Genomic DNA, 27421 nt, shown 5'->3' with positions numbered 1-27421 from the left:
GTTCGTATTTATAGGATTCTAAACCCGGGAAGCGGTAAACGGTGAGTCGACGTGGAGGAAGATGACAAGATGCCACGTGGCGTGTTTAGAGGTTGGATGGAGTTTTAGTATGCCACGTGTATGACAAGCCGACAGGTGGCCAATCACAAATGAATGTTATTTGTTCTTTTTCTTTTCTTTTCATTTTGGATAAGGTTTGGGTATTTGTTAAAGTTAAAAAGGAATGTTTATCTCTTTAGGGAATTTGATTAAAATTATCGTAATTATTATGAATATAAAGGATGAGAAGTACTTAGTAAAAAAGTTGTATGTCCATGTAATAATCAAACATTGACCATCACCATCTCTTCCTCCCTTAAGATTGGTCAAGTTTGTTGATCACATATTCGTGGATTATTTCAATTTTTTATCGCGATTACCAAACATTATAATTTCTAAATTTTTTTTATGATTATGAAATCTTGTAACAACAAAGCTAATCAAATTAAACGAGATCCATTTTCAAGATTATCATTGATGGATCGCGTTTACATTCGAGTTATCATGTGACCTCAGGGGTTATTAACTAATATAATAAAATCTATATATATGTGATATATTTTATCGTCGATAAACTCCTATTATAATTTAATCTTAAAAGTTGATACTCTTATTAAAAATATTATTATCTGTAACGGCTAAACTTCGAGTGTTGAATGTTGTTAATGATTTAGGTTTATGTTATATTTATCTATCTATCTCTAAATTATTGGTTGATTCTTCTTCTTTTTCTTTAAACGGCGGGAGGGGTTTAAAAATATAAGTATTGTTTATTAGGTTATTGACTTTTAATATTGTATTTTGCGTTCTAACTTGCGATGCAAATTTTTTGTTCAAATTATATAAAATAAAATACTAGGGGACGTTTGGAGGAATAAGTAATTTATGGAATAGGGTTAGCGTTATGCGATTATCATAGTATTATGATAGTCATAGTATTATGGTGTATGTGTTTGGAATAAAGATTATGATAGATAATATTATGAATTTATGATAGTATATATTCGGGAGAAGATTGGGATAAGATTATGAAAAAGCATATTAATTATTATTATTATAAAATTCTAAAATTTTATCGTATTTTGTAAATATTTGATTTATTAAACTATACTCGAGAACAATTCTTAAATTTATTGTTTCGCATTTTCTTATCACAAAAATTTAGATAAGAAAGCAGCATGACATAATCTACTTTCCATGAAATATATATTTCAATAATATGGATGTAAATTGCAATTTCAAAATATGGAATTTTAGAATACAAAAATTTAGAAATATTTGTTTTCATTTCATAACTTTCAATTTAACATATCGTGAATGGGAAAAACACTTTTTTTTATTAGATTCTCGATTTAAAATATTGAAGGATATTTGATCGTCTCTAATCATGGAATGAGATTGTAATATAATTTAATTTAAAATTTATATCGATAAAATTATAGTAATGTCTATTAGATAGAATATAAAGTTTTGATATATATTGTAAATATTTTACTTCAATTTGTTATATTTAAAAATGTTCCTTTTAACATAAAAGGAAGAAATTGTCAAGAGTATAAAAATTGACCAAATATTTACATTTCACGTTTAATGAATCTTGATTTTTTCTTCAATAGGATAAATAGTTTGTTTTTTTTCTTTTTATGTTATTTTTTAAATACCTTAATAAAACGTGAATGTGATATACCATTCAAATCATTTACACAATTTATAAATAAACCTTTAATTTTATAATTTTAACAAAATATTTACAAAATATAGCAAATTTTTAGATTTTATCAATAACAAACATTGATAGATATCAACATCCCCAATCATTTAATCTTTAATATTTAAAAGGTTTGGTGGCGCTGCGTAAATTCAGATTTAAGGTTCGGGAATCAATTGTGTGTAGGGAAGGTATTAGTATCCTACAACACCCATAAAAATGATTACACCAAAATTTATCTTCACAAAACAAAGTTTTTTATTTGATATTTTTTAAATGTCCCATGGTTATCAATTTATAACTAAAAAACTAAGTATGAATTGATGATTATATGAGTGGCATGAGAGCCATTAGAGAAATAGAATTTAATTTTTATTTAAAAAGATTTTTTTATTTACCTCAAGAATATTAAAATATCAAACTCATATATCTAAATAATTAATGAATTTTAAAGAAAACACTACTCAGTCCCATTCTAAAATATAAAATTGTTAGATATACTTTGTTTAAAAATAATTTATTAATTTTTAAAAATTGAGAAATTTCATGTATGTATGGAATTTTAACCATAAAATTCATAAATGAACATTACTCTTTCTCCAATATAAAATAGTTGGCAAATATGACAAATAATACAACCAATAATATATGTTGCAAAATAATACAAGTTTGAGATAATATCCACATATTCAAAAATAAAATATTGGAAATAATATACTACATTAGAAATATATAGTGTTTGAGAAATAATGTTTGGAAAGTAAATAATATATAGTGGTGAAATAAATATTCTGTCATTCAACCAATCTAATCAATCAATATCAAACATATTTAATAAACAGTAAAAACAAACAAATTAAACCCTATATTTAACAAATTTTAATCAAATGGCTTACTTTAAATCAAATTTAAAACATAGGTAATTTGATGTAACAATTTTCAAATGACATAAATCTAACAAAATTAAAGCACGCAAGCAGATTTGATGACTGTAGCAAATTTGATGTAACACTATTCTATTGGTATTCAATTGGTTTAATCTAAAAAGTCATAATTTAAAGAAAAATAGATTCTATTGGTCTAAACTTTAACAAAATTAAAAATTAAAACGCTCTAGACCCAAAATTTGACGCAACAATATCCAATTGGTTGAACCCAACAAAATTAGAATACAGAGGCTAACGAGAAATAAATTCAATTGGTCTGAACTTAACAAAATTAAAATACCCTAACCCTAAAAAAAACTAAACACAATCTAGGTAAAATTTTGGCAGAATAGTTTTTTTTTTATTTTCACCCTTTAACTCATCTCCCCTTCTTCTAAAAAAAATCTTCCTATTCTCTCTTTTTTCTCCGTTTTTATAGTAATAAAAATAAATAAATAAATTAAAGTAAAATAAATGTAAAAAATAAATAGCCAAAATATTGTATCTACAATAGACACTCATATGTTTCTATCATGTATAATAATAAAAGTCTATACGTGTCTATCATTGATAAAATTTAAAATTTTATTATTTTTTAGTTTATTTTATTATATTTAAAAATATCCCTTAATTTTAAAGTCAATTAATTAGCTTGTTATATAATTTGATTTTCTATGATTTAAACACGAGTGTGGTAGGAGGAATAATGAAAGCACCACCAACCAAAGAAAAAAAAATCTCAATTATTTTTCAAAAAGCATTTTCACCAAAATTGTTTCCTTAAAAAACTATAGTATATGTTTAGTATAATGAGTTTTAAGACTAAAATATTTAAAATATAGTTCTCTTACTTATATAATATACATATAAATTATGATTATGTATATTTTATAAAAAAATTTATTTTAGATAACAAAACTTTTAAAAATATTTATAAATATAACAAAAGAGTAAAAACTATACAAATACGTAGTTTATCTTAATCCATTACATTTTATCTCAGATAAATTACGATACTTTGTTGCATTTTACAAAATATTTTAATTTTTTTAAAATATACAAGCCTCTTAAATGATGAATTTCCTCATCTTTCACAAAAATTATTAGAACTAAATTTGAAGTAAATACAAGTAGGGAATTTCCAATTTTGATGCAATTTTTCCAAAGACATTTTTTTTTTCTTTTAGGTTTGTGACAAATTTTGTATGTGACCTCATGCCTACCCATCACATGGACATATGGAAAAAGAACATGTTTCATTTTTATTTTTAATAATTTATTTGAAATTTTTTACAACAAATGTAAAGATTTGAATTTTTTATTTTATTGGACCAAGACACATGATAAGAGTTGGTGGTTGTGAGTTATACTAAAACAAATTAATTCACAACATAACAAAATCACATATACAAATTACAAAGTCAAACCCTTTGCTAAGGGCAATTTGGTAATTTTATATGTATTTATCTTCATCTTTGTTTTTTCTTTTGGCAATTAAAAGTAATACAAAATTAATTATTTCTTGAAACAATATTCAAAAAAAGTTATTGCATAATCCAACTTGTTCTATGTAGAAAAGAAAAAAAAAAAAAAAAAAAGAGATTTAGAAAATTTTAAAATATTGGAAACTTGATATATAGTTTAATTTTTGAGATCTATAGGTTAAATGACAAATTTTAGAAGTTTTACCTAAGTAATGAGAATAATATAATAATCATTTTTGTTTACATTGAAAAAAATTAGTTCATACATATGCATAATACTTATTATGATTATTAATTTATTTCAATCGACTTCTTTTTTATCTTAAGTTGGTACATAGCATCAATTAATTACCATCATTTAGTTAGGACATATATTTTTTTTTGTTCGTGAGGTCTACTTTTTCAACTCTTTACATTGTAGTACTCAACAAAAGAGACGATAATATTCATGTTTTCTTTTTTTTTATATATAGAAAATAGAAAAGGAAGAAATTAGCAACAAATAAAGTTTTCTAAAGAAAAAAAGAACTACAAATAAAGTTTTCGTTAAATACAAAGGATACCTAATTAGGATAATTAGCTTCGATCCTAAGAGAAATTACCGGCTTGGTTTGTAGAAGAAGAAAACATGAGTGAAATAAATCAACAATTGCTTGGGTCAAATAGTAGACGATAAAACTACAATATCGTTTATAAAAGTTAAAAGAGATATTGTAATTAAAAACACTTGACGAATACAATAAATATGATTCATCACTTTTTTTTTTCAAAAGATGTAACTCTAAACCGTTAGAATTCTAATACTATCTAAATTTCGACAAAGTCTCTACAACTAAAGAGTTATTTATATATACATACATACATATCTTTTTAGATTTTTATTATATTTTATTTAATATTTATATTTCAAGGTTTACATTTTTAATATCAATTTTTATTGAATATGTATTCATAATCTTTTAATATTAATGAACGTTAATTTATTCAAAAAAATTTGACAATAGATTAGAGGATATTGATCTTTTGAACTAATCCAATAACAAGTGAAATGTTTGCAATAAGACCGAGAAAAGTTAAGCTTAACTAATATTTGTATGTGTCTCTAAGGTATATGATTCAAATCTCCCGTTCTTAATGTGCTAAAAACAAATAAAATAAAATAAAAAGCATCACACAACAATAGGATACTAAATGATTCAATCATGACATACATATATAATCCATCACATAATGATATAAAGTAAAATTTTGTTATATTCGTAAATATTTTACTTCATTTTGTTATATTTGAAAACAACTCAAAATTTATAAATAGTCCACATGTTTTCTTTTTATTTATAAAATTCACTTTTTTAGGCTTTTTGAGAATGGTAAAAAAAAAAACAAAATATTTACGCTTTAAGATAAAAAAAACCACACTAAAGAATAAAAAGTCACTCGACTCGATCTCACCATGAAGAGTAAATTTTGTGTTTGTCTCTATTTTTTAAAAACTATAAAGATTAAATTTTAATTATTTAAAAAAAAAAGAATTGTCATGAACAACAAAATATTGTAACTATTTGCAAAATCTAGCAATAAATTTTTAAAAAAAGTATACATCGTTTTGATAAATCTTGCTATATTTTATAAGTAGTATTGATATTTTGCTTATTTAAAAAAGGATACTAATTAAAAACTAATTTCTAGTTATAGAGACAAAATTTGGCCTTTAGCATAGTCTAAGAAAATCAAGATAAGAGGCAATAATAGCATAGCATAAAAAGGGGAGAATTGGGCCAATTTCCTTTTCATTTCATGCTTAATTTTCAATTGGCAAAAATCTTTCCACCAAACCCAAAAAGCAAAAAAGTTAACAATAAATATATAAATAAATAAAGATGATGTTGAGCCACAACCTTCCATTCTCATTTTCAACTATACAAATGTGATGGATACATATTTTTGTACAAATCATCCTCTCCTAAACATCTAATTAATATCCATTTTCTTGCAAAGTTATGATATGTAATTTTATACATTATCCTATCTTTTAAAAATACAATAAAAAGATTATTACTATGGTAAAATATATGAAAAAGTATGACGTAAACAAAATGTTATGTATCTTAAAATTTATATCATAAACTATGTCTACGAATGGGTATCAATGTTACAAATTTATAAAAGTTTGATTCCAAAGAATTGAAAAGTGGTCGAACCTACAATGGCATTATCAACCCCCTCGATCTAAAAAAATTTCAAATTCAGAATACAAAAGGAACCAACAACACCCTATTGGTTGGTTGGTTCAATTCAAGATTCTAAGTTAAGTTAATGGCGGACTAGTGCGTTTAATCGCCATTGTTAATCAAATCCTCATTGCCTTTAGACCTTTCTTTTTGGTTGTTCATGCTTCGCTGTTCTTCCCTTTCCATTACAAATATATATATATATATATATTTTGGCTCTCTCTCTTTTGGGTTGAGGTTTGGCCGGTGCATGGCGGTGGCTGCTAGGTAATTCGCCGGTTTATAATTGAGGCAGTGCGGCGGCGGCGGAGACACCACTACTGTGTGAATTGTCGGCTCTTCTAATAAGTTTTAATGGAGCAGAAGGGGAAATCAACTGCTGTAAAGAACTCTACTACGATGTCTTCTCGGGGTGGGCGGGTTTCTTTGAAGGCTATGGAGTCACCGAAGCGGGTGGTTTCTGTATCGGTGGTTGAATCGACGCCTCAGTCTGGTGTGAAGAAGCAAAGTTCGAGAGTTAGTAGATCTCTGACGCCGAATGCTCCTAAGAAGGGGAGGGATGGGGAGAATGTTGGAGTTTCGGCTCGAACGGTCAACCGTGGTGGTCTCAAGCAAGTTTCGCACCGGCGTTCTTTGTCTGTTGCTGGTTCTTGTGTGAATGTTGAGGATTGTAATGGAGTCAAGAGTGGATTGCAGGAGAAGCTTTATTTTGCGGAGGATTTGATTAAAGATTTGCAGTCTCAATTGGTGGAGTTGAAGGAGGAGTTGCGTAAGTCTCAGAGCTTGAACTTGGAACTTCAATCGCAGAACGATTTGCTCGTTCGTGACCTAGCCGCTGCTGAAGCGAAGTTCGCTAGTGCTAGTAATAATGACAAGGTGAGGAAGAGGACGCCATTATTGTTTCTTTGAAAATTACTTTTTATTTGCCGTTGAATTTTTTTAAGGAACTTCAGTATCGTTTTCAATTTTCTGTTCGTGGTTATAGAGGAAGTCAGTTTCAGAGGAATCGCAACGAAGAACCGAGGACAATCAGAAACTCGAAAATGGAAAGTTGGAGACTCAACCATCAAGTTCGTGTCGGAATGTTAGAGATTTGGACTGCAAAGCTCCACCTCCACGGGCGGCGCCGCCTCCTCCGCCGCCGCCGCTTCCTGTCCAGTCCATGCCCCGAGCAGCGGCTACACAGAAATCTCCTGACCTCGTACGCCTCTTTCACTCATTAAGAAAGAAAGAGGGGAAGAGAGATCCTCCGTTGTTGGGGAAACCAGCTGCGATCAATGCGCATAATAGCATTGTTGGGGAAATTCAGAATCGTTCTGCGCATCTTTTAGCCGTAAGGCCATGATTTTGGTTTATTTGATGAATTAAATCTAACCCCAGATAGAAAAATTAAGTCCCATCTTCAATTTTCAGATAAAAGCAGATATTGAAACCAAAGGAGAGTTCATCAATGGCCTCATTGACAAGGTGCTTGTTGCAGCTCATACGGACATTGAAGATATCCTCAAGTTTGTCGATTGGCTTGATTCCCAACTTTCATCATTGGTAAATCTTTACTTGTCTCTTTTTTCTCTATCAGTTTTATTATTATTTTTTATTGTGTATACATCTTTGGAAAGAGCTAGTTTTAAGACAAAGTATTCTGGGTGTAGTGGGCCATATCATGTCTTACAATGTAGAAGATTTATGGTTATTATTCGTTAATATGGTCTGGTTTATTAGGAGAAAAGCAACTTTTCTAATATGCGATAATTTTATGTCTAACTCGATCATAGTTTAGTAGATTAAGACATCAATTACGATTTCAGAAGTCAATGGTTCAATCTTCCACCCGAATGATAAAAGAAAAGCATGTGATAGACTTTGTGCTCCGCTAGTGCCTTCCTATAATGTATAGCTACTGCTGGTCCATTGTTTTTCTTTAGACTGTCCTAAGATGGCCCCTTCTGACTTCTAAATTTACTATGGAATGGATTGTTTCTTGTTCTTTTTTTTTTCTTTTTTCCTTCTCCCCTCGACAAAGGCAATTGAGAGTGAGGGACCCCGAGTCTTTATAATGGATTTTGTAAACTAAATAGTTTTTCCAAGTCGGATTGTCCCAGGAGGACCTATTTTGGGAACTCTTGCTGGGTGCTCGGCTTCTTATCGGAGGGCTTTAGCATTTATAAAATGGCTGAATCATCCTGCAAAAGCAAAACTTTTCTAACTTGGGACCATACTCCATTGCTCAATCTATCCAGAAAATCGTTGGCATTTTCCTTTGTGAACTTTATCCTCTTTAGGCAGTGCGGCATGTGAGGCGGTGAATTGGATTTTATATTTCTTTTGAACTAAAAAAATCTATTCTCTGCTCTCAAATTCTAGAAGCTGTTGGTTTGAGAATGACGTGGTTTTTACTTTGTTCATTCTGGGGTGAAGTCCTTGTTGATGTCGACTGGCCAACTGTACAGCTTTGTACATTTTGCTTGAAACCAGAAACTTTAGATGATTATCTAAATTTGTCATTTGTGGAACTTTACTGTGCTGAAATTGAAATTCTACGTACATTAGTCATATGTTATCTTATCTCAACACTTCTCACCCATGTGCCACTGATAATGGTTGTTGATCTCTTGGAATATGCCATTTGTTTCTCGGTGGACCCAAGTTTTAGAAACTGAGATTTAATGTTAGTTCCACTAATTCCTTTCTAATTAAAACGCCAAATGACAATCATTCAGATAAAATAACTACTGAATCTCGTGATAAATATGTTCCTGCCGCTTGAGTTAGTTTAGTCTATGTTCTTGTCGTGCCTATAAATAGCACTTTTGGGGTAGTGTTGTATTGAGGCCCACTCCGTAATGGCTAATAGGATGCATGAATTAAGGGCATGCTCAATAGTGATTTAGAAATAGTTAAAATTGTTTTTCTTTTTGTGTTCAAAATCACTCTCAAACATGTCTTTAATCATGCATTCAAAATCAATTTAGTGTCTGGTTTTACATTTTTAAGTGCATCTTCATACCATCAAAAAAGATTTTGAATATATTTTGAAAGTTAACCAAGTGACTGAAAATCACTCCTAAACTATGTGAAAGTAGTGATGGTGAGAAAGAGTTGAAATGTTTTGGCCATGCGTGCTCCTCTCCTGTTATATTATCGGATGTTAAATGTTTGTCTGCAGGCTGACGAGCGAGCTGTGTTAAAGCATTTCAAGTGGCCTGAGAAAAAAGCTGATGCCATGCGAGAAGCTGCCATAGAATACCGTGCGCTCAAACTGTTGGAAAATGAAATCTCTTTTTACAAGGATGACACTAATTCTCCATGTGAGGCAGCCTTGAAGAAGATGGCGAGCTTGTTAGACAAGTTAGAACTCCAACACATCTGATAAACTTTTCATTAACCAATATTTCATATTTGTCCCTGATTTTTCCTTCTATCGTCATATAATAAAAGGTCGGAGCGAGGCATACAACGTTTAATCACACTTCGGAGTACTGTCATGCATTCTTATCAAGACCTGAAACTCCCAACAAATTGGATGCTAGACTCCGGCATCATGAGTAAGGTACAGGACTTGAAAAACATAAAAAATCTCTCATCAAATACTAAGTTTGGTGGAATAGTCATTTTCATAAAACATATAATTTCGATTTTCAACCCTTTACAGATAAAGCAAGCTTCTATGAATCTTGCCAAGATGTACATGAAAAGGGTGAAAACAGAGCTGGATTCGGTCCGTAGTTCCGATAAAGAATCCAACCATGAATCTCTATTACTTCAGGGAATCCATTTTGCATACAGAACTCACCAGGTCAGTAATACGATGCTTTGAACAACAAACTCTCTAATCCTAGAGGCGTTATTATTCTGAATTCAATAACATTCTCTCTGCGATGTGACGTAGCTAACACACTTGTAGTGAACCATGTAAATCTGTGTGTCGATTCTTTCTTATTCTACGCTTCTTTTTTTTTTGTATTCTCTATTTGTCGATTTTGTAACATGATCTAAATACATAGTGGTTTTGGTTGGGCAGTTCGCTGGAGGGCTTGATTCAGAAACATTGTGTGCTTTTGAGGAAATAAAACAATGGGTTCCAAGACAAATGCTTGGAAGATCCCATGCTCAAGGATTGATAGTTGGCATACAATCATCATAACAAAGTAAACAATTATTCTCTCTCTCCTTATGTAAAATATTTACTCTTTTGTATCTTTTGTAGTATATTTATTGAAAATGAGAAGGGAAGCAGATTAAGATAGATTTCATTATTAATTGGTTAATGTTAGTGAAGTGTACTGATATATGATATTTGGTTGTTTTGTAGTAATGGCCTAAACTTTTATTTTCTTTCTTAAATAAATAAAATTAGCTTCATTTACTTGTCATAATTTGTTAATTTTTAATGCATATTTGTACTTGGCAAAATTTTAGATTTTATAATTATAGACCCTGTTATAGACTTTTACCAAGATACGAATAAATCAGGAATATAATTTGAAAATTTATTACTTTTTGTAAATATTTTAAAATTTAGGGATTTACTTTGTAGATAATTAAAATTCAATTCATTGATTTTTCAACATTGTGAGAATTTAAAGGGACCTAATAAACTTCTTATTGAAAGTTTAGTTATGAGAAGACTAAACTTCTAATTTATCCTATTATTTAAAGCTTTCTATTAATTTATTTTATTAATTGTACAATACAACAAGAACATTATATCAATCCATTTTTCATTCTTTTGTCCGTTCAGTAAGGTTCTGGGGGGAAAACATGCATGGCGTTTCAAGTCACAACTCACCATGCAGGTTAACTGTAAGATCAATTACATTTTTCACTTTTCATAAACTAAATAAATAATGAAAAAAGGGGTAAGATTTTAGTAGTTAGCAACTGCCGTTGATTCCAACGACTAGGATTTTTGAAAATATTTATAAATATAACAAATATTCATTATGCATTCGTTATAGACATGGATAGATGTTTTTGTTAATAATTTGGTATATATATATATATATAAAAACACATTAAAAATGTATGAATATGTAAAATTCATCGTAGAGACATGATTCAAATTTGCGACTTTCACAACAATACAATTATAGTTAGTTAAGAATTTTGTCAACATTATACACTTGTCATGCCCTTTTGAGAAGAAAACAAAGTCGTTCGTATTATTGCGGCTTTTAACCTCTTCTGAGATTTGTTTTATGTTGTAAGAAGATGGTTTTTGGTATTGGAGGCCCCCTCCTTTCTCCTTTCCTTTAAGATGAGGTGATAAGGGTGTAATGAATGTTGTTTATTTTACTTTATCTCAACTTTTAAAAACATAAACCAATCTTATAAAATAATCAATGACTAAGATATGAGTAACAGTCTCTTAAAATTCTCTTTTCCATATTTACTTCATACTCTCATGAAATATATATTTTAAGTTTGAGTGATATTTTGAAGTATTTTAAGATGGTGATAGATGAATCAACCAACAAATCAAATTGATTTTCATACAACCAACCATTCAAATAAATTTACCAAAAATATATTTTTCTACACACGTTTCTTAAAGTATAGATAGTTTTTAAATATAACAAACTAAACTAAAATATTTATAAAATATAACAAAATATCATGTTTTTATCAGATAAACACATATAGTATCTTATTTGGTCTATTAAATTGTAAATTGTAGTGGTCTTTTAAAAAATATAAGAATGCGGCAAAATAATTATGCTCTGAACAATTTTAAAAAGTGAAAAAGACACAGACCCGCAATGGAAAATACAAAAAAAAGCTGTTGTTGACAAGGGCTTAATATATTTGTTACACATTTAGATTTTGTTATTGTTTGGTACATGATTTTTTTTTTTCAAAATTTAGTACTAAACAATTTTTTAAAATTTTTTGGAACGATATTTTTTAAGATTCTATCTTTTAGATTTGGTTATTCCAAATTTAAATAAGAGGAAAAAGATGAAAAGGACAAACTTGAAATATTTAAAAAGTAGCTAATTTTATTACCTTTTTTGTGGCGAAGTTGTACTATATTTATAAATATTTTAAAAAAATTTGTTATTTAAAAAAAATAAGAAAACTTTCCTAAATATAACCAATATTTCCTAACAAAAGGCATAACCATTTTTTAAATATTTTAGATTTCCCTCCCATCCTTTTCTTCTCTCCATCTTTATTTTTTTAGATTTAAGTAACTAAAAACCTTGAAAAAATTGGTTAGAAATTTAAATTAGAATAATATCGTGTATAAAAAATCTTAAAAAATATCGTATAATATGAAAAAAAAAATTTAGATTTGGACAAACCTAAACGAAGCTAAATCTAAAAGCTATACCAAAATTTTGAATTTTTTCAGATTTGGAACCCAAAAAATGTAGACAAATCTAAAACATCTTATACCAAAATTTGAAAAAAAAAAATTGGTGTCAAATCTAAACGTGTAAGACAAATCGAAACAATAATATACCAAATTTTGAAAAAAAAAAATGATTCCAAATCTACACGATTGTGTACTTAATTAATTAAACGATCGTCCGTCACCAAATATATTATGACAATTGTTGACGGGACACTTTTAATAATGGGCTTCTGCACTTTTTCTATTTTCGAAAATTGTTTTAATATTTTTTATATTCTTTAAAAAACCCCTTAAAATAATTTAATTAAATGTGTATTTAAAAAAATTACAACACGTTTTTTTTTTCTTCATTTTTTTAAACCACGTTTTTAAAAACGTTAGTCTTTTTTTCTTTTATTATTATTATTATTATTAAAGCCAAATTTTATTTGTACGAATGGCTACAAAAAGCCTCAAACTGAAAGCCGATCGATGTCAGCATCCTACGTGTTTCCACGTGGCTTATTTTCAGCCATCCGATCCACGTAGATTTTATCCAACGGCAGATATTAAGGAGGCGCTTGCGCGGGAATGCAAAAAGCTCGTGGTCCACGAGGGTCACCACGTGCTCCTCATACATCCAATCAAAATCCTCCACGTCATTCCTTTTGACCTTTTGTTGACAACAATTCTCGGTTTAGTTTCAAATTTCGACTCAACGTTTCGTTTTTCCTCCAAATCTTCAATCAATCAATCTATCAATAATTTCGAATACTTTTTTCCCCAAATCCATGGAGGTCTACGGCGCCGTTTCCCGGCAGCTCCCCGGCCTCTTCCGCCGCGATTTTTCTCAATCCGTCGAAGTCTACGACGCAGATACCCGTCGGGGCCCCTGTAGCCTGTCTATTTCCGGTCGTTCGGTTGGTAATGAAACTCGAGCTTTGGGGCTCGTCAGTCGTCGGAGAATGGATTCTTCTAGGTTCTGCGATGACGGTTATTTGCGGTATTATGTTGGACCGACTTGTCAGGGGGGGAATTTGAAGAAGGAGAAGGAGGCGGTGAAGAAGAAATTGAAATTGTTGAAAGGATTGTCTGCTACGGATTATGAATCGAGCTTGTTGTTTCGTTTCGATCATGGCTCTATCGACGAATTTCAGTCGGATCGCTTCTCTGTAAGTTGAAAATTTCTGGAATCCGTTTACTAATTCGAATTCTGCTTGCTTGCGCCACTTGATCTATACCGGTTGAATTTAATCGGAGTTGGACTTGAAATTTCTTCGCATTTATTCACCATTGAATTCTTCTGTTTTCTCTCGATCGTCGCGAGGATAACTCTAAAGCTCGATCACCATGAATGATTCCTTAGCGCATTTATTTTGGCTGATAACATTCATTAATCAGATTGTTGTTCCTTTGATTGCAGATTGAGAAAACAAGAGAGGCATTGACAAGACAACTCCAACAGCTAAAATTAGAGGAGAAAGAGCAGAAAAGAAAAAAGAAGCTAGAAAAGGCCAAGCTAAAGGCAGCTCGAACAAAAACCATTCACGACTCATCATCTTCATCCTCTGAATCCAGCGACAATGAAGGCCATATGAACACAAGAAGCTACCAATTAAAGAAAGCGCTTTCACAGCCATTCCCAGATCAATACAAGACTAACGCCATCCATGTATCAACATTGCCTCTTCCACTGCAAACCCAACTTCTCAATTCGAAAACTGAAAACATCGGTGTAACCCGATCGACCTCTGTAGGGAGGATTGAAGTGTGTATGGGAAACAAGTGCAAGAAGGCAGGAGCAGCAGCATTGATGGAAGAATTTGAGAGGGTGATGGGGGATGAAGCTGCTGTTTGTGGGTGTAAATGCATGGGAAAATGTAGAGATGGACCAAATGTGAGAGTTTTGGGTTCTATGGAGATGCAAAATCCTCTGTGCATTGGAGTTGGGGTGGAAGATGTTGATAGAATTGTAGCTGAGTATCTTGGACAAAAAGGGGGGCAGACACAATCAAGGTTAGCACCTGCAGCAATTTGATTGGTACTTTTCGTAGAAGTTAAACTTAGTGTAGTTTGTTTGATGAGTTTGTACAAAGTTAATCATCTTCTTTTTGAGTTATACTAAGTTGGGTTGGGATGAAGAAGTTTTTGGACCTAAACCAACTATTAGGATTAAAAAAATTTCATCCATTGGAGCTAGAGGGTTGTTTCAATCTCAACTCAATCAAGGAATTTGAGTTGGGTTAGTTGATTTAGGCGTTTCAAGTTATTTGTACCCATTTGTGAAAAAAAATACTCTAATTAGGAGTTCTTTTTTAATGCTAATTTATTTATTATGTCATTGAGTTCATCAATGGTACTATTCATTGAAAATCATGTTAGACATTGTGTTATATGAACGTTTTTTATTTCCATTATATTTTTGTTAGCAATTTCCTTTCCATATTATGAAAAATGTTTGAGATATGATTCTATTTATAAATTATGCATGTGATTGATCATAATATTTGATCAAGAATAAAGTTAGACTTTGTTAGCCAAGAATTATAAGTATTAAAGGTATCTTCAAACATATGCTTATATTTTGATCACAATTACATATACCAACACATTGCTCAAACCTAACGTTCAAAATTATTCATTTTATATTTCTTTTTGTTTAAGTACGTTAATAAACCATATCTGACTCAAATAGATTGTCTGATGTTGGATCTCCCATGGTTATCATTTAAACTGGCTTGACGATTAATTGTAGAATATCTTATTATTGAATAGGTCTTACATTTAATTGTTGCAAGCTTCAAATGACTTCTTAATAATGGAAGGGATTAAACATGAAAAATTCTTTCTAAGAGCTTTTAGTAGCCACCTTCAAAGGAAAAAAAGGATTTTCCTAAACAACTATGTCATGGAATTCACTTTTCAGTTTATTAAAAATTTGTTAAATCAGGTTTGATAGATAAATAGAAAAGTATCACTTAATACAAGATATTTCAACAAAACCACTTCGAGCATTTCAAAATATTATTTTTTTAATAAAATATAGGGTTTAGGTCTTAAACTTTTGGTCTAATTTATTCGAAGTCCTAAAATGTTATATTTTTAATTAATAAATCTACTAACTTCAAGTAAATTTTGCACTTTGAACTTGATATTTCAAGATGCATACTTTAAACCTTTGTTTAATTGAATATCCATTTTTTTTACATTATTTGTGCTTTAACTTTAATTTTTTATTTTTCTAGGTACGAGTTTTAATGACAATATTAATAAGATTTAATTTTTTATCAATTTAGTCAATAAAGTTTAAGAATTACAAACTCTATTCGTTTCAAAAACTACATTTATGTTTTTGATTGTTTTTGACTTAAATAGAGCATTTTCTTTAAATGTAAAGCCCTTTAGGTTAGGCAGTTGAATTAGCTTCGAAGCTACACTTTAAGTTTGATTCGTTAATTTGAATCTCACTTTAAGTTTGATTTTGAGTTCAAAATATTGTTTAATTATGTTATCTATTTAGGTAGTTAGTTTGCATAGGGATGTCCATTTTAAAACCTCAAAGATTAAAAAAAGAATTGTATATGTAGTTTTCGAAATCTCAAGAGCCAAAAGTATATATTACCCAAATTTGAATATAATTGAAGATAAGGTTGACCGACTTTCAACCCTTTCTCCAAATTTCCCATAACAAAATGGAGATATTAGCTTCAAAATTCTAACTATACATAATTAAGGTCACTTTAAGCTTTTATACAAAATCTAACTAAACTCATCTCAGCAAACATCTCTAATGACCTTCCTTTTTTACCTCCTTCAAACATTTGAATGGTTTTAGTTAGTGCTTGGGAAGTTTCAACTTGGATTGGGTATCAGCACTTGCATTGTTGCAACGTTTAATAAAAGAATCTAAAGTCTTTTGCTTTGAATTTGGACTGCTACTTGTAATTGGCTGTTGCTTCACTGCTACTTCCAATGTGTTCTCTTCCCCATCCAGCATCTAAATTTCACAAGTTCAAACACTAATTATGAATACAAGCTACAAAATCAGAAAGTACAACAAAGTTTAGATCTTATTTCGGTCTTGAAATGTTCATGTTGATCGATTTCATTTTAAACTTCTAAACGTTATCTTCTAGTTCTCCAAACTTTCATCACTATATTTTTTGTTTCATTCCTTTTTAGTCTATGAACTTTTAGTACACCTTTCAACAAATCTTAAATTTTTTCCATACCTTTTCTCTTCCTTGTATCCCAATAGTATTGTCTAATTTTGGCTTTTTTTCAGTTTCTCTCATCTCTTGAAAGTTAATGTCTTTTTTTAGCATTAGTCTCTTTGAATTTTTTTTCAATAAAAAGTTGTTTCCTTAAAAAAAAAAACTATAATTTTCATATAAAAATGATAATTGCGCATCTATTAAAAATAATTAACAAGGGAATGCTCATAGAGACCATCGGTTTCTTTAAAGGGAGAGAAAAAAGAACAAGAATGGGGACTAGTCTCAGAATTTATTGAAAGTCTTTTAGCTTTAATTTTTTTTACCAAAGTGAAGGACTAGAAACTTTAACGGTTTAGAGACTAGCAATGAATGCGAAGGTGATGAACCAAAAAATAATTTAAACCTTCAAAATATTATTTGTAAAAGATTAAGGATTGAGAACCATGTTACCTGTCCTAAATTCTCTAACTTGCTCTGTACAACATCCCTGTAAAAAGAAAATAAATGGCTTACTTTGCCCTCAGATATCGTTTAGCCAATGCTCAAAGTAACTTACCATATGATATCATCGACTGTGTCATTTGCTAGTAGATAATGTATGTTAACAGAAGACACCTACAACAAGAACAACAACGCAACTATGTCGAATTAGAAACCAGTGACCAATGAGGATTAATATTATTGGACTTGAAACTTTTAGAACATATTGCATGTGCCTACCTGTCCGATTCTATGAGCCCGATCTTCAGCTTGAATCAGATCACCTGGAGTCCAAGAAAGCTCGGTGAAAATAACTGTGCTTGCGGCGGTTAATGTTAGCCCAACGCCTCCAGCTTTAATAGATAACTGCAAGAATTTTAGTTATCAGTCGCTATTTTAGTTTCCATTTAAAACTAATATTTAGGAACTGTTGAATGTTTTGGCAAAATGAAAAATGTACCACTGCTGCCATGATTGAATCTTTCTGCTGGAAGTCTGAAACCAGAGCTTGTCTCATTGCTGGAGGAGTACCGCCGTCAATTCGAATGCAATTCACTTTCTTTTTCTGGAAATTATGAGTTTATATAAGATCTCAAGCAACCTCAAACTTGATTCATAAACTGAAGGAGATATACAGTCCCTCACTTGAAAAAACTGGTGTATAGCATCAATCATGGGCTGATGATGAGCAAAAACCAGAAACTTGCAACCTGCCTGTGGGAATTATTTTGTTAAGGGTTCAATCATCAATGAATTCTTTAGGAATGGCATGCACACTGATGTTCAAGATGTAGAGACTGATAAAAATAAAAATGACGAGGAGACAAAAAACAAGAGCCATGAGTAGATTTGACAAATCCACGGGCTGGAAGAAACTAGTTTAATTAGTTGTAAAGTGATCCAGGAATATGGCGACTTGACCATTTGATTGATGGTTAAGGCTATAACTTCTTTTAAGACCATCTTTAAAGATAAAAAATAAAAAAAAAAGATTATCCAGGATTGATGCAACAATGGTAAGATATAGAGGCTTTGGACAATTCTACAATTTCCCCAGGTGTAAAGCTTAAGCCATTCACATAACTGCAAGCTGGTTCAGTACAGAGTGTATACATGTTGGGTGAAAGAGAGCTAAGAAGAAGATATATTATACATAAGAAAAAAAAGGATACCTCAATCACGGTCTCTAGATAATTAAGAACTGCTGGAATTTTGGCTTCAGCAGAATCAGTGTAGATCTGGTTCCATTACAAAGTTGGAGACTTTAAGCAAGGGAAAACTTTCAAAGTTATTCAATAAAGAATATCAAATTATCTCTACAAACCTCCATGCCGAACTTATTAGTTACTACTAAAAATTGTACTCAGGAATTATCGTTATCATGTTAACACTTAACATGCAATGAAATAATTAGTTACCTTGTTAATAAGATTCTTTTGTTGAAACTTCAGCGATTCTACCTCCTCTGATCTGCAGGCTTTGATTTTTCCTTTAACAACCTCTAACTGTAAACATGCAACATTAGTATAACAACATTGAATTTACTCCCCCCTGCACACACTTATTAATTTCTTTACAGTTAATTAATTTATACAAGATTTAAGGTTTTGATTAAGTTTGAATAGTTATTGTGCAGTTAGTGTAAGAACGCAAAATATTAAGATGTTAGTTCAGAGTAGTTTCTTTATAGTTACCGTTAGTTGTTTTTTTTAAAAGAATACATTGGCTGATTATTATGCATTTATTCCTACTTTGATTGTCTGTGTAACTTCTACTGTTTGCCATTATGTTCGAACCATCTCTCCAAGTTACAGGTTATTTTTTACAAAAATCAACCCGAAACAATCATCCAAATAGGTCATCTATCTCTTTTTTCCATATCCGTGACTGGACCTTGTTAGCATTCAACTCAACTGTTTTCACAGGTTGTCTTACTACATTTAGTTGACTAAGAAACTCATACGACATTGAATTTGACGTAGGTGACCACCATTGCTTGAGAGTTGAACCCATTGCCTAAGCTCTTTATTATTTACATCTGACTACTAAACCAACTCATGATAGTTCCAAAACAAGTATTCTATATTACAAAACAAAAACTAGTTTTAAAAAGTTCTAAAGAGTGGCACCTATACCCTTGTATCCATTATAGGTTATCTTCTACAGTTGCTTGCAACCAGAGGATGTTTTTATCTTCTTGTGTCTTTGCTTTTACTATTTTTCCTATTATTATTATTATTTAACATTAAGCAGAACACGTTATTAAGTTTCCTGTAAGACATAAGGGTTGCTACACAAAGCCAAAGGGTCTAAATGATCAGAAAATTCTTAAAGAAGCTACTTCAAGAAAGATTACAAAAGTCGATGAAAATTTGATGTTACCTCACAAAATAAAGCCCTAATTTCCCTTATGTCCTTCTCAGCCAAATCTAGGAACACCTGAGAAAACAAAAGGAAGTGTCACAGGACCTTCTTCAACTGCAACGCATCCACACAACGCACAAACACCGCATACCTGTTGCCTACGCTTCAGAGGGAGCTCAGAAAGAACATCCTTTTTAAGCCTGCGGATCATCAACGTTGCTTTCATCAGATTGTGTAATTCTACATGGTTGCTTGCACCTTGATACAATCCAAAAGTTCCCTAAAAGTGAAGATGTTTCTAAGTGATTCAAACAGCACCATGACTATACGTAACAGCTTTTGAAGATTGAAGCTATTGTTCCTTACACCCTTGCAGTATCTGTTGCCATACTCGTGAACATTTTTATATACATTTGGATATAAAGCTTCCAGCTGCAAAGTTCAAAGCAAATTCAACTGACGTAAACAAAATACGGACATCAGACATGGTATTAAATGTCGCAGGGGGTATAAAGTCATAACATTGAGAGAGAACATATAAGCTCTACCTGCTTGAGGAGTTCAATTGGTCGAGACAATGCTGGAGTTCCACTGAGCAAAATGGCATACTGAGCTTTCTGAAAATAAGATTTCAAAATGTGTAAGGGTTTAGAGGAAAATGAATGCCTAATAAAACCCATGTGCCAAGATCGCACATTCTAGAGAAGAGATACATTCAATTTCCAAAATGTGTCCATCTTTGCCAAAAGTGCATCCATTCGAACTGATAGAATGTGACTTATTAGAAACATGTGCTTGGTCAACTCAGTCAAATCAAATGCACTAGCATGATACACACATTTGTTCAACACATAAGTTGAAAGGGGTGCCTTACTCTTGCTAAACCCTATAAATAAACTTGCCATAAAAATTCCCTGGATGTGAGTAGACTGCATTAAGAATACAAGATAACCTGTATAACGGGCACACAAGCAACTGTCCTCTTCGCTTGAGCATTTTTCATGAAGTGTGACTCGTCTGCAATTACAACCTGATAAGTACCTAGATCAGTGCTAAGAGTATAAACATTGAGAGTAGATAATAAGCAAACCCCTTGAAATATTGCCGACATAGTTAAGGACTAGGTTGATATATCAGTTACATTGGCATTTAATAGTTACAATGACTCATTCTTTTGAAGCACAGCAAGATGTAAAGAAACTGCGTACAATATGAAGTACACAGTTTGTAGTCCTGAGGCACAAATATCAATACATAATTTCTGCAACCACACTATTACAAATAAAACAGAGTTCGTAATACTACAACCAACAAACCAGCCTAACTCATGAAAACCTTATAATGGCAATCAACAAGGAAAATAAATGGACAAAAGCAAGAGAGAACAGAAGAAGTCCACAGGTACTTCCTTTAAGATAGGCAATGGTATACATGATGCATGAAATGATATAACAAAACAGAATGAAGAAGTTACATAAGAACATGCACTGGTACCTTAAACTCCGATGCCATTAGAATATTCTGTAACTTCTGAACCACGTCGTAGGAGATAATGTTAAAAAGGCCGTCAAGATGAAGGCTGCTTTTGCTGCTTGAGGAGAGTATTGTAAATCCACCCTTATTTGACCCGCAATATTGGGATAAAACAACCTAATTGGAAAACTAGTAAAAATAAACCTCCACTTTTTAAAACCCCATCACCACCAGAAATTTTGTACAAGATACAAATTCACTTCATAACCTTTACACATACATGCACATATATATATACATATGTACATACACACATACACACACAAAGGGGCAAGCATTACAGAACATGGATGCGATGAATACATGTATATCTGATGAGGGAATTTTGAGCCATTGCTGAATCATCTGAAGAAACCAGAAGAGAATGTAAGACTGTAAAAATTATCTATTTAATTTTTAGAATAAAGAAAAAAAATCCTTTTAAAAAGATCTGAAGTTGACAAAATATTTACTGCAGCCCAGTGCAACCGTAAGGAAGACGGTGTGAGTATGAGGACAGGCCAAGCATCACGAACACACGCAGCCACAGCAATAGCCTGCAGTACATATGAGCAAACTAATGATTTTGAGATAAAGCAGTGTTTTTTTTCTTTTTTTTTTTTTTTTTTTTTTTTTGTGGAATAGAAACAATTTCATCGATGTATGATATATCGAGAAAAAACAATGTAAAAGAGATGGAAGTCAAATTTGAAAGTGTGTCTTTAGGGAAGCAGAATCCACATTAACCCATGGACTATTTGTCCGTTCACGCTTTGCTAGTTAGTTGCTCTACAAAGAGCAGAATCATCACTAGTTTGTTTCTCTTAGTGATGTTCTCATAGACTCTTGATTCCACCTAATTGGCAAAGGCAACCTAAGCCCACCTCCAAACTTGAACATTATCCCCCCACATGCCCACACCAAGATTATTCACACACACGCACAAAATTTTAATTTATTAAAAAAAATCATAAGTTTTCAAATATTTAAGGGCCTAACTCATTCTTAGTTAATACAACTGAATCTTTTTTCTAATTGCAAACGTAGACATTTCATTGATAAGATCGAAGTTCAGAAAAGGAAGTCTATCCAACTAACTACAAAAAGGTTTCCAATTGTCACGAAATTTGTTAAGCTATAATTACAAAATGGCGGTCTCAATTTACTCTAATTAAGAGACAAGTATATGATGGATGTGAGTAAAGATTGAGGGTCTCGTTACTTCTCTTTGAATATACAAGAGATGCACCCTAGCTATAAAATCCCATATAAATTCAGCCAACAAATCCCCGTTACTTTTCTTTGAATGTATGGAAGTTGCCCATCGAAGATAGTCGGATCTGGACGCTTGGAAATATGTTAAATTTAAAAAAAAATCTCTTCTCTCGACTTGGGTTTGGATATGACCGCTCCATCCTTTCCCTTGTTTGAGTGGATTTTTAGCCCAAGAAAACTAAATTTTTTTCTCCACAATGCCATCCATACTTTTGGCAAATTACAACAACGCAATCCTTACATGGTTCTCTCCCCACATTGTTTAGTACTTTGTACAACTGGCCATGAGACTCAGAGTCACTTGTTCATTAATTGTCGATACACAGATAGATTTTGGAAGGAAATCACTCTAGCCTTTAGATGGTTTGCAACTTTTCCCAATGATATAAGCAGCTTTATTATTTACACTCTAAATGGTCATCTCTTCTTGGATGGGAAATGCCATATGGATGGATTTGATTCACGCTTTCCTAAAGATCACTTACAAGGAGAAAAACAATCAACAATTCAATGATAAAGGAAGCACTTTTGATGGCTATGACTTAGTGTGGATGTACAACTTTCTACCGCTCCTATAATCTTTCCACTCTTTCGATCAAATGGAGAAATATCTTGGAACTCCCTTAGTTCCAAGCACAATCCCTTCTTTTGTAATTTCATATATCAATGAAATTATTTTCTTATAAAAATATAAAAATCAAGATACCTTAGGAAGACCATTAGCAAATGGTCTTTCTAATGGTTGGTGGGTTTGGTTGGTTTGAGCCTCCATTGGGTTTGTCGACCGACCAAGTTGGTTTCGCCATGAGCAAACTAACTTCGACTAAATACTAATTATACTCTTAGTCCACTGACCAAAGTTAGTTTGAATCATTTCAGTCAGTCAGCTCCACTTTTTAGGTCTTTGATTGTCACCCCTACCAAATTCTAGATAAAAACTATCCTAGAAGCATCTTTTAAGATGTATGGATTGGCCCAATTGTCAAAAAACCAATTGTAGCCTAGTTGTATTTGAATTCATGAGTTCGAGCTATATTGATTGTCTACCTTTGAATTAGATATCCCATTGTCCCATGGGATCAATAAAGTTACACAGTCCAAGATAAAACCCAACAATTACATAAAACAAATAGCAGCACTTTTTTTCCATAGAATAGTTAAATCATCCACTTAAATCTATCGTTAGTAAAGCTAAACATGAAACCAAAAAAATGTTCAAATATAACATAACACAATTTACGATGTTTAGTTAAAGAATTATTTGCCTGCAAAGTTTTCCCCAACCCCATTTCATCTGCTAAAAGAGCACGACCTCCATGTTGTAAAATAAACCTGAAAGGAACGATTGATAGAGATGGATAAGAAAACCACAACATAACAAATTTAAAACTTGAACTTGATGTAACACAATGACGACTAACAGAACTCTCCACTACGTCATACCTAACACCTTCCCGCTGAAATGGCAAAAGCTTCGATTCAATGTCGGCAGGTAACTTGTTATATTTGTCTGTACAAAATTATAGAAAACATTTAGTGTGTGTATACACCTTGATACAGAACATCAAAACATTTAGTGTGTGTATACACCTTGATACAGACCATCAAAACATTTAGTGCGTGTATACACCTTGATACAGAACATCAAAACATTTAGTGCGTGTATATACATTGATACAGTATACACACAACCCCCAAATAAGAAAATGATTCACAAGGGACAACGAGGAGTAAACCCAAGACCTGAATTTTCGTTGGGGGGATCTCAAATTAACTAATATGGAAAATAAAAAGAAAAAGAAAAAAAGAAGAGAAAGAGAGAGAATACTGAGCAAATACTTCGGCATTATAAGCCCAAAAATAAGATCTATGAATTTGTTGCACTAGCTCCAGCAGGAATCAAATGAAAAGATTAATGTCATCCAACTCTTTTTATCAGCATTCACATTCAGTATGTACAAATTTAAAGCAGACACTTGATCAACACATCATGATTTATGTATCCACATGTTCATGGCCCAAGAACACAATGCCAGTAACCCTTCACCACACTAAAACTTAAACTACAAAATATCAAAAGTAATTGATACTGAAGGAGCAAAAGAAGCCAAAAATGCTAAATAGTTCACTAATAAGAAAACCGTAACATAATTGTTACCAACACTGAGTTTCTAACAACATTCAAGGTCTACCTCGTAGATCAGGAAGTAGAGAAGCTGCTACGATAGCACGATGCACCAGGTTATCTAAGTTCTCTACCTGTGAAAAACCTAAACTACATCACTAGAATATATAGACTATGTCAAGTCAGAGTGTTCTCATAAGTCATAAATCTTATTTTCTATTGATTGATTGCAGAAAAATGTAATGAGGCACAAGTTACCACCTCAACTTTAAAACCAACTACATCACGTAGGGCGCTTTCTGCCACTGACAAACTAGATATTGGAAACATCCATAATCTGCAGGTTCAAAAGTTCAAGAGATACAAACGGTAACAAACAACTACAACCATCAACAGAGAGAGAGAGAGAGAGTAGGGAGCAGAGGAAACCTTTCTTTTCCATTCCAAGTGGCTTTAGGGATCTTTCGAAAAGCATCTACCAGTACCTGGTAAATACACATAATAATATACAAGTAAAGGCATATTTAATCAGCAGTGGCTAAAAACAAAAACCGCAGCAGGCAGCTAGAAAATGCACCTGATCGTATGAAAATTTGGCAGCAATGTTTCCGCTACTGTGAAGAAAAAATTTGACAGAAAGCTTAGGTCGTTCCTTTGCACCTTCCTCTCCTGACACAGACGGCCAAAAGATATTCAGAGATGAAACAGTTTTTAGCCGCTCATTATTTCATTGGAGCAATATCGGGAAAACTTCGGTAGATGAGATATGAAATTGTCTTTTCATTAAAAAAACTCAGCTTTCATTTCATGAAAGTACAAACCAGGCCATCAAAAAGAGCCCGTATAGATTAGATGGAGCCAATCAAAAACTGAAATAACCCAATTGCATTTGAAAACCATACGAAGGTATCAAAGTAAGTATGAATCGATAGGCTAAAGAACAAACAGTTCAAATACGTGCAGGGATGTAATCATTTCCTAAGCCTTCTGAAAAAGAAAAAGAAAAAGAAAAAGAAAAACTAACTACAGTAAAAGAGACGATCATACATCGAAGTGGAAAGAGAGAGTGAAACTACGAAGCTTACCAACATGTTCTTTTGCCGCAGCTGATGAAGGTAATACTCCGGCCAAGGGAGAGGCGTTCTCCACCTGTATAGTAACAAATGGTATAAGATTAGGAAGCTACAATGACAGAAATGGAACCCCTAAAACCACAAAAACACACTACAAAACCACAATCAAAGCATGGATTAAGCACAAACCGCGCGAGAACGAGAACCCAGTACGGGATTGAGTTGGGAAGGTTGAAATGCAGAGTCATGGGCATTTGGGTTGCTGATTTTGGCCTTATTGACGCTCGAATTAAGGTGGGTGTTGGATTGACAAGACTGATGGGGGTGTTGATTAGAAGCAGAGCAAGGAACAAAGGCATTGAACGAAGAAGAAGAAGAAGAAGAAGAAGAAGCTGAATTTTGAAGTTGAGCAATCTTCTGAACAGCGTCTCTCTCGAGGGAATCAAGTTCTTCGGGGGTCAAGTTCCAGTCATCATCTTCGTCTCCAAATTCCATTTTTCTTGGAGAAAGGCGCGAACCAACCCCTTCCTCCAATCGCCGCTATGATCGAATGTTCGATGAAAACGAAATGAATTTTGAAGTGAACTTCGGGGCGGGACGGTGTCGGATTCAACTTCTCAATTCGGGTTTATATTTCAAATCGGATGACTGTTAGTATATTCAACCCGACTGACCCATCACTGATGAACTTGGATGTCAATCTAACAAAACTCTTGTGGTCGTTAGGATGTTTTTGAAAATGGTGTTGCCATAGTTAACTATATTTTAATTAATTTATAACTTAAAGTTTCATTGACTAATTATAATAATTTCCATCAACTTTTGTAAATTTTTACGAGAAATTCATTAACATTTTTATTTCAGTCTCAACTAATATATTAGAAGTTGTTTAGGATGTCACCATTGAGGTGTGTATTTATGTTAAAATGATGGAAAGTGAGGTTTAATTTAATTTTGTTTTGTTCGAGTCAAATTATTTATAATTTTTTCTAATAACATGGTTTCTTCTTCTTTTGGATGTTTTTATTTCTAATATGGACCTATTTCACATATTGTGACCAGATCCATTGAAAACCACTTTTAATGTCCAATTTCAACAACAGTTATCATTGCACTACAACAACTACTTCTGATAACCAATTTTAATAATCACTTTGGTGTCAAACTATAACGAAGATCACTACAAAACTTTTAGAGGAAAAAATACTGTAGAGTATGAATTTAGAAAATATTGAGACATAACACATTTAATGCACTTAAAAGCTAATAATTTCGCCATAGTACATAAACAAATATTTGATGAATGATAGGGTGAATGAAATTGTATTTTACATTTATTGGATTTATATGTTGTTGTAGCTGTTTAAAGAAAAGTGTTGAGCTTTAGAGGGAAGAGCACATGATTTCCTATTTAAACACATGTCTGCATTAGATTACAATGTATTATTATTATATCGATAAAATAGTTCACATCTACATATGAAATGATATATCCCGTGAAACCACTTCGACCTAAATTATTTTAACAACACAAATAATGTGTTTGTCTGGTCATATATATACTCTCCTATTTGATTGTGAGGTTTAAATGTATGGTCCATATCAAACTCATACATAAAATAAAACATCATTTTGAATGTAATCACATCG

General features: G+C 32.0%; 3 protein-coding genes across 6 annotated transcripts; 2 read left to right on the top strand and 1 right to left on the bottom strand.

Annotated features, from left to right (window-relative positions):
- The first annotated feature begins 6304 nt into the window (after positions 1 to 6304).
- On the top strand, positions 6305 to 11501 carry LOC103483928 (protein CHUP1, chloroplastic). Of its 3 annotated transcripts, none has more exons than XM_008440781.3 (8): positions 6337 to 7264; positions 7374 to 7721; positions 7802 to 7933; positions 9555 to 9736; positions 9827 to 9938; positions 10041 to 10184; positions 10410 to 10536; positions 11130 to 11501. In XM_008440781.3, the coding sequence occupies exons 1-7, from the start codon at positions 6743 to 6745 to the stop codon at positions 10530 to 10532; spliced, it is 1563 nt and encodes a 520-aa protein (XP_008439003.1). In that variant the 5' UTR covers positions 6337 to 6742; the 3' UTR covers positions 10533 to 10536; positions 11130 to 11501. The 3 variants fall into 3 exon arrangements, with proteins under 3 accessions (XP_050942601.1, XP_008439003.1, XP_016898920.1); XM_017043431.2 differs by having other exon boundaries at positions 11134 to 11310; XM_051086644.1 differs by lacking the exon at positions 11130 to 11501 and having other exon boundaries at positions 6305 to 7264; positions 10410 to 10754.
- Positions 11502 to 13438: 1937 nt separating this feature from the next.
- On the top strand, positions 13439 to 15075 carry LOC103483927 (diacylglycerol O-acyltransferase 3). The gene is made up of 2 exons (XM_008440779.3): positions 13439 to 13897; positions 14149 to 15075. Exons 1-2 carry the CDS (start codon positions 13517 to 13519, stop codon positions 14761 to 14763), a joined length of 996 nt encoding a protein of 331 aa, XP_008439001.2. The 5' UTR covers positions 13439 to 13516; the 3' UTR covers positions 14764 to 15075.
- A 1221-nt stretch (positions 15076 to 16296) lies between these two features.
- Positions 16297 to 26421, bottom strand: LOC103483926 (uncharacterized). Of its 2 annotated transcripts, none has more exons than XM_051086643.1 (24): positions 25961 to 26421; positions 25784 to 25847; positions 25276 to 25367; positions 25128 to 25183; positions 24960 to 25035; positions 24766 to 24832; positions 24017 to 24083; positions 23839 to 23905; positions 21772 to 21855; positions 21578 to 21664; positions 21281 to 21436; positions 20739 to 20816; positions 20335 to 20403; positions 20153 to 20218; positions 19938 to 20066; positions 19805 to 19861; positions 18841 to 18927; positions 18595 to 18660; positions 18068 to 18136; positions 17883 to 17987; positions 17663 to 17788; positions 17499 to 17557; positions 17393 to 17429; positions 16297 to 16722 (listed from the first exon to the last, which is right to left on the bottom strand). In XM_051086643.1, the coding sequence occupies exons 1-24, from the start codon at positions 26264 to 26266 to the stop codon at positions 16561 to 16563; spliced, it is 2232 nt and encodes a 743-aa protein (XP_050942600.1). In that variant the 5' UTR covers positions 26267 to 26421; the 3' UTR covers positions 16297 to 16560. The 2 variants fall into 2 exon arrangements, with proteins under 2 accessions (XP_050942600.1, XP_008439000.1); XM_008440778.3 differs by having other exon boundaries at positions 21623 to 21664.
- Positions 26422 to 27421: the final 1000 nt, after the last annotated feature.

The sequence above is a fragment of the Cucumis melo genome, chromosome 6 (genome assembly GCF_025177605.1).
Source record: "Cucumis melo cultivar AY chromosome 6, USDA_Cmelo_AY_1.0, whole genome shotgun sequence".
Classification (NCBI taxonomy): domain Eukaryota; kingdom Viridiplantae; phylum Streptophyta; class Magnoliopsida; order Cucurbitales; family Cucurbitaceae; genus Cucumis; species Cucumis melo.
This window is presented reverse-complemented; position numbering and strand designations above follow the sequence as displayed.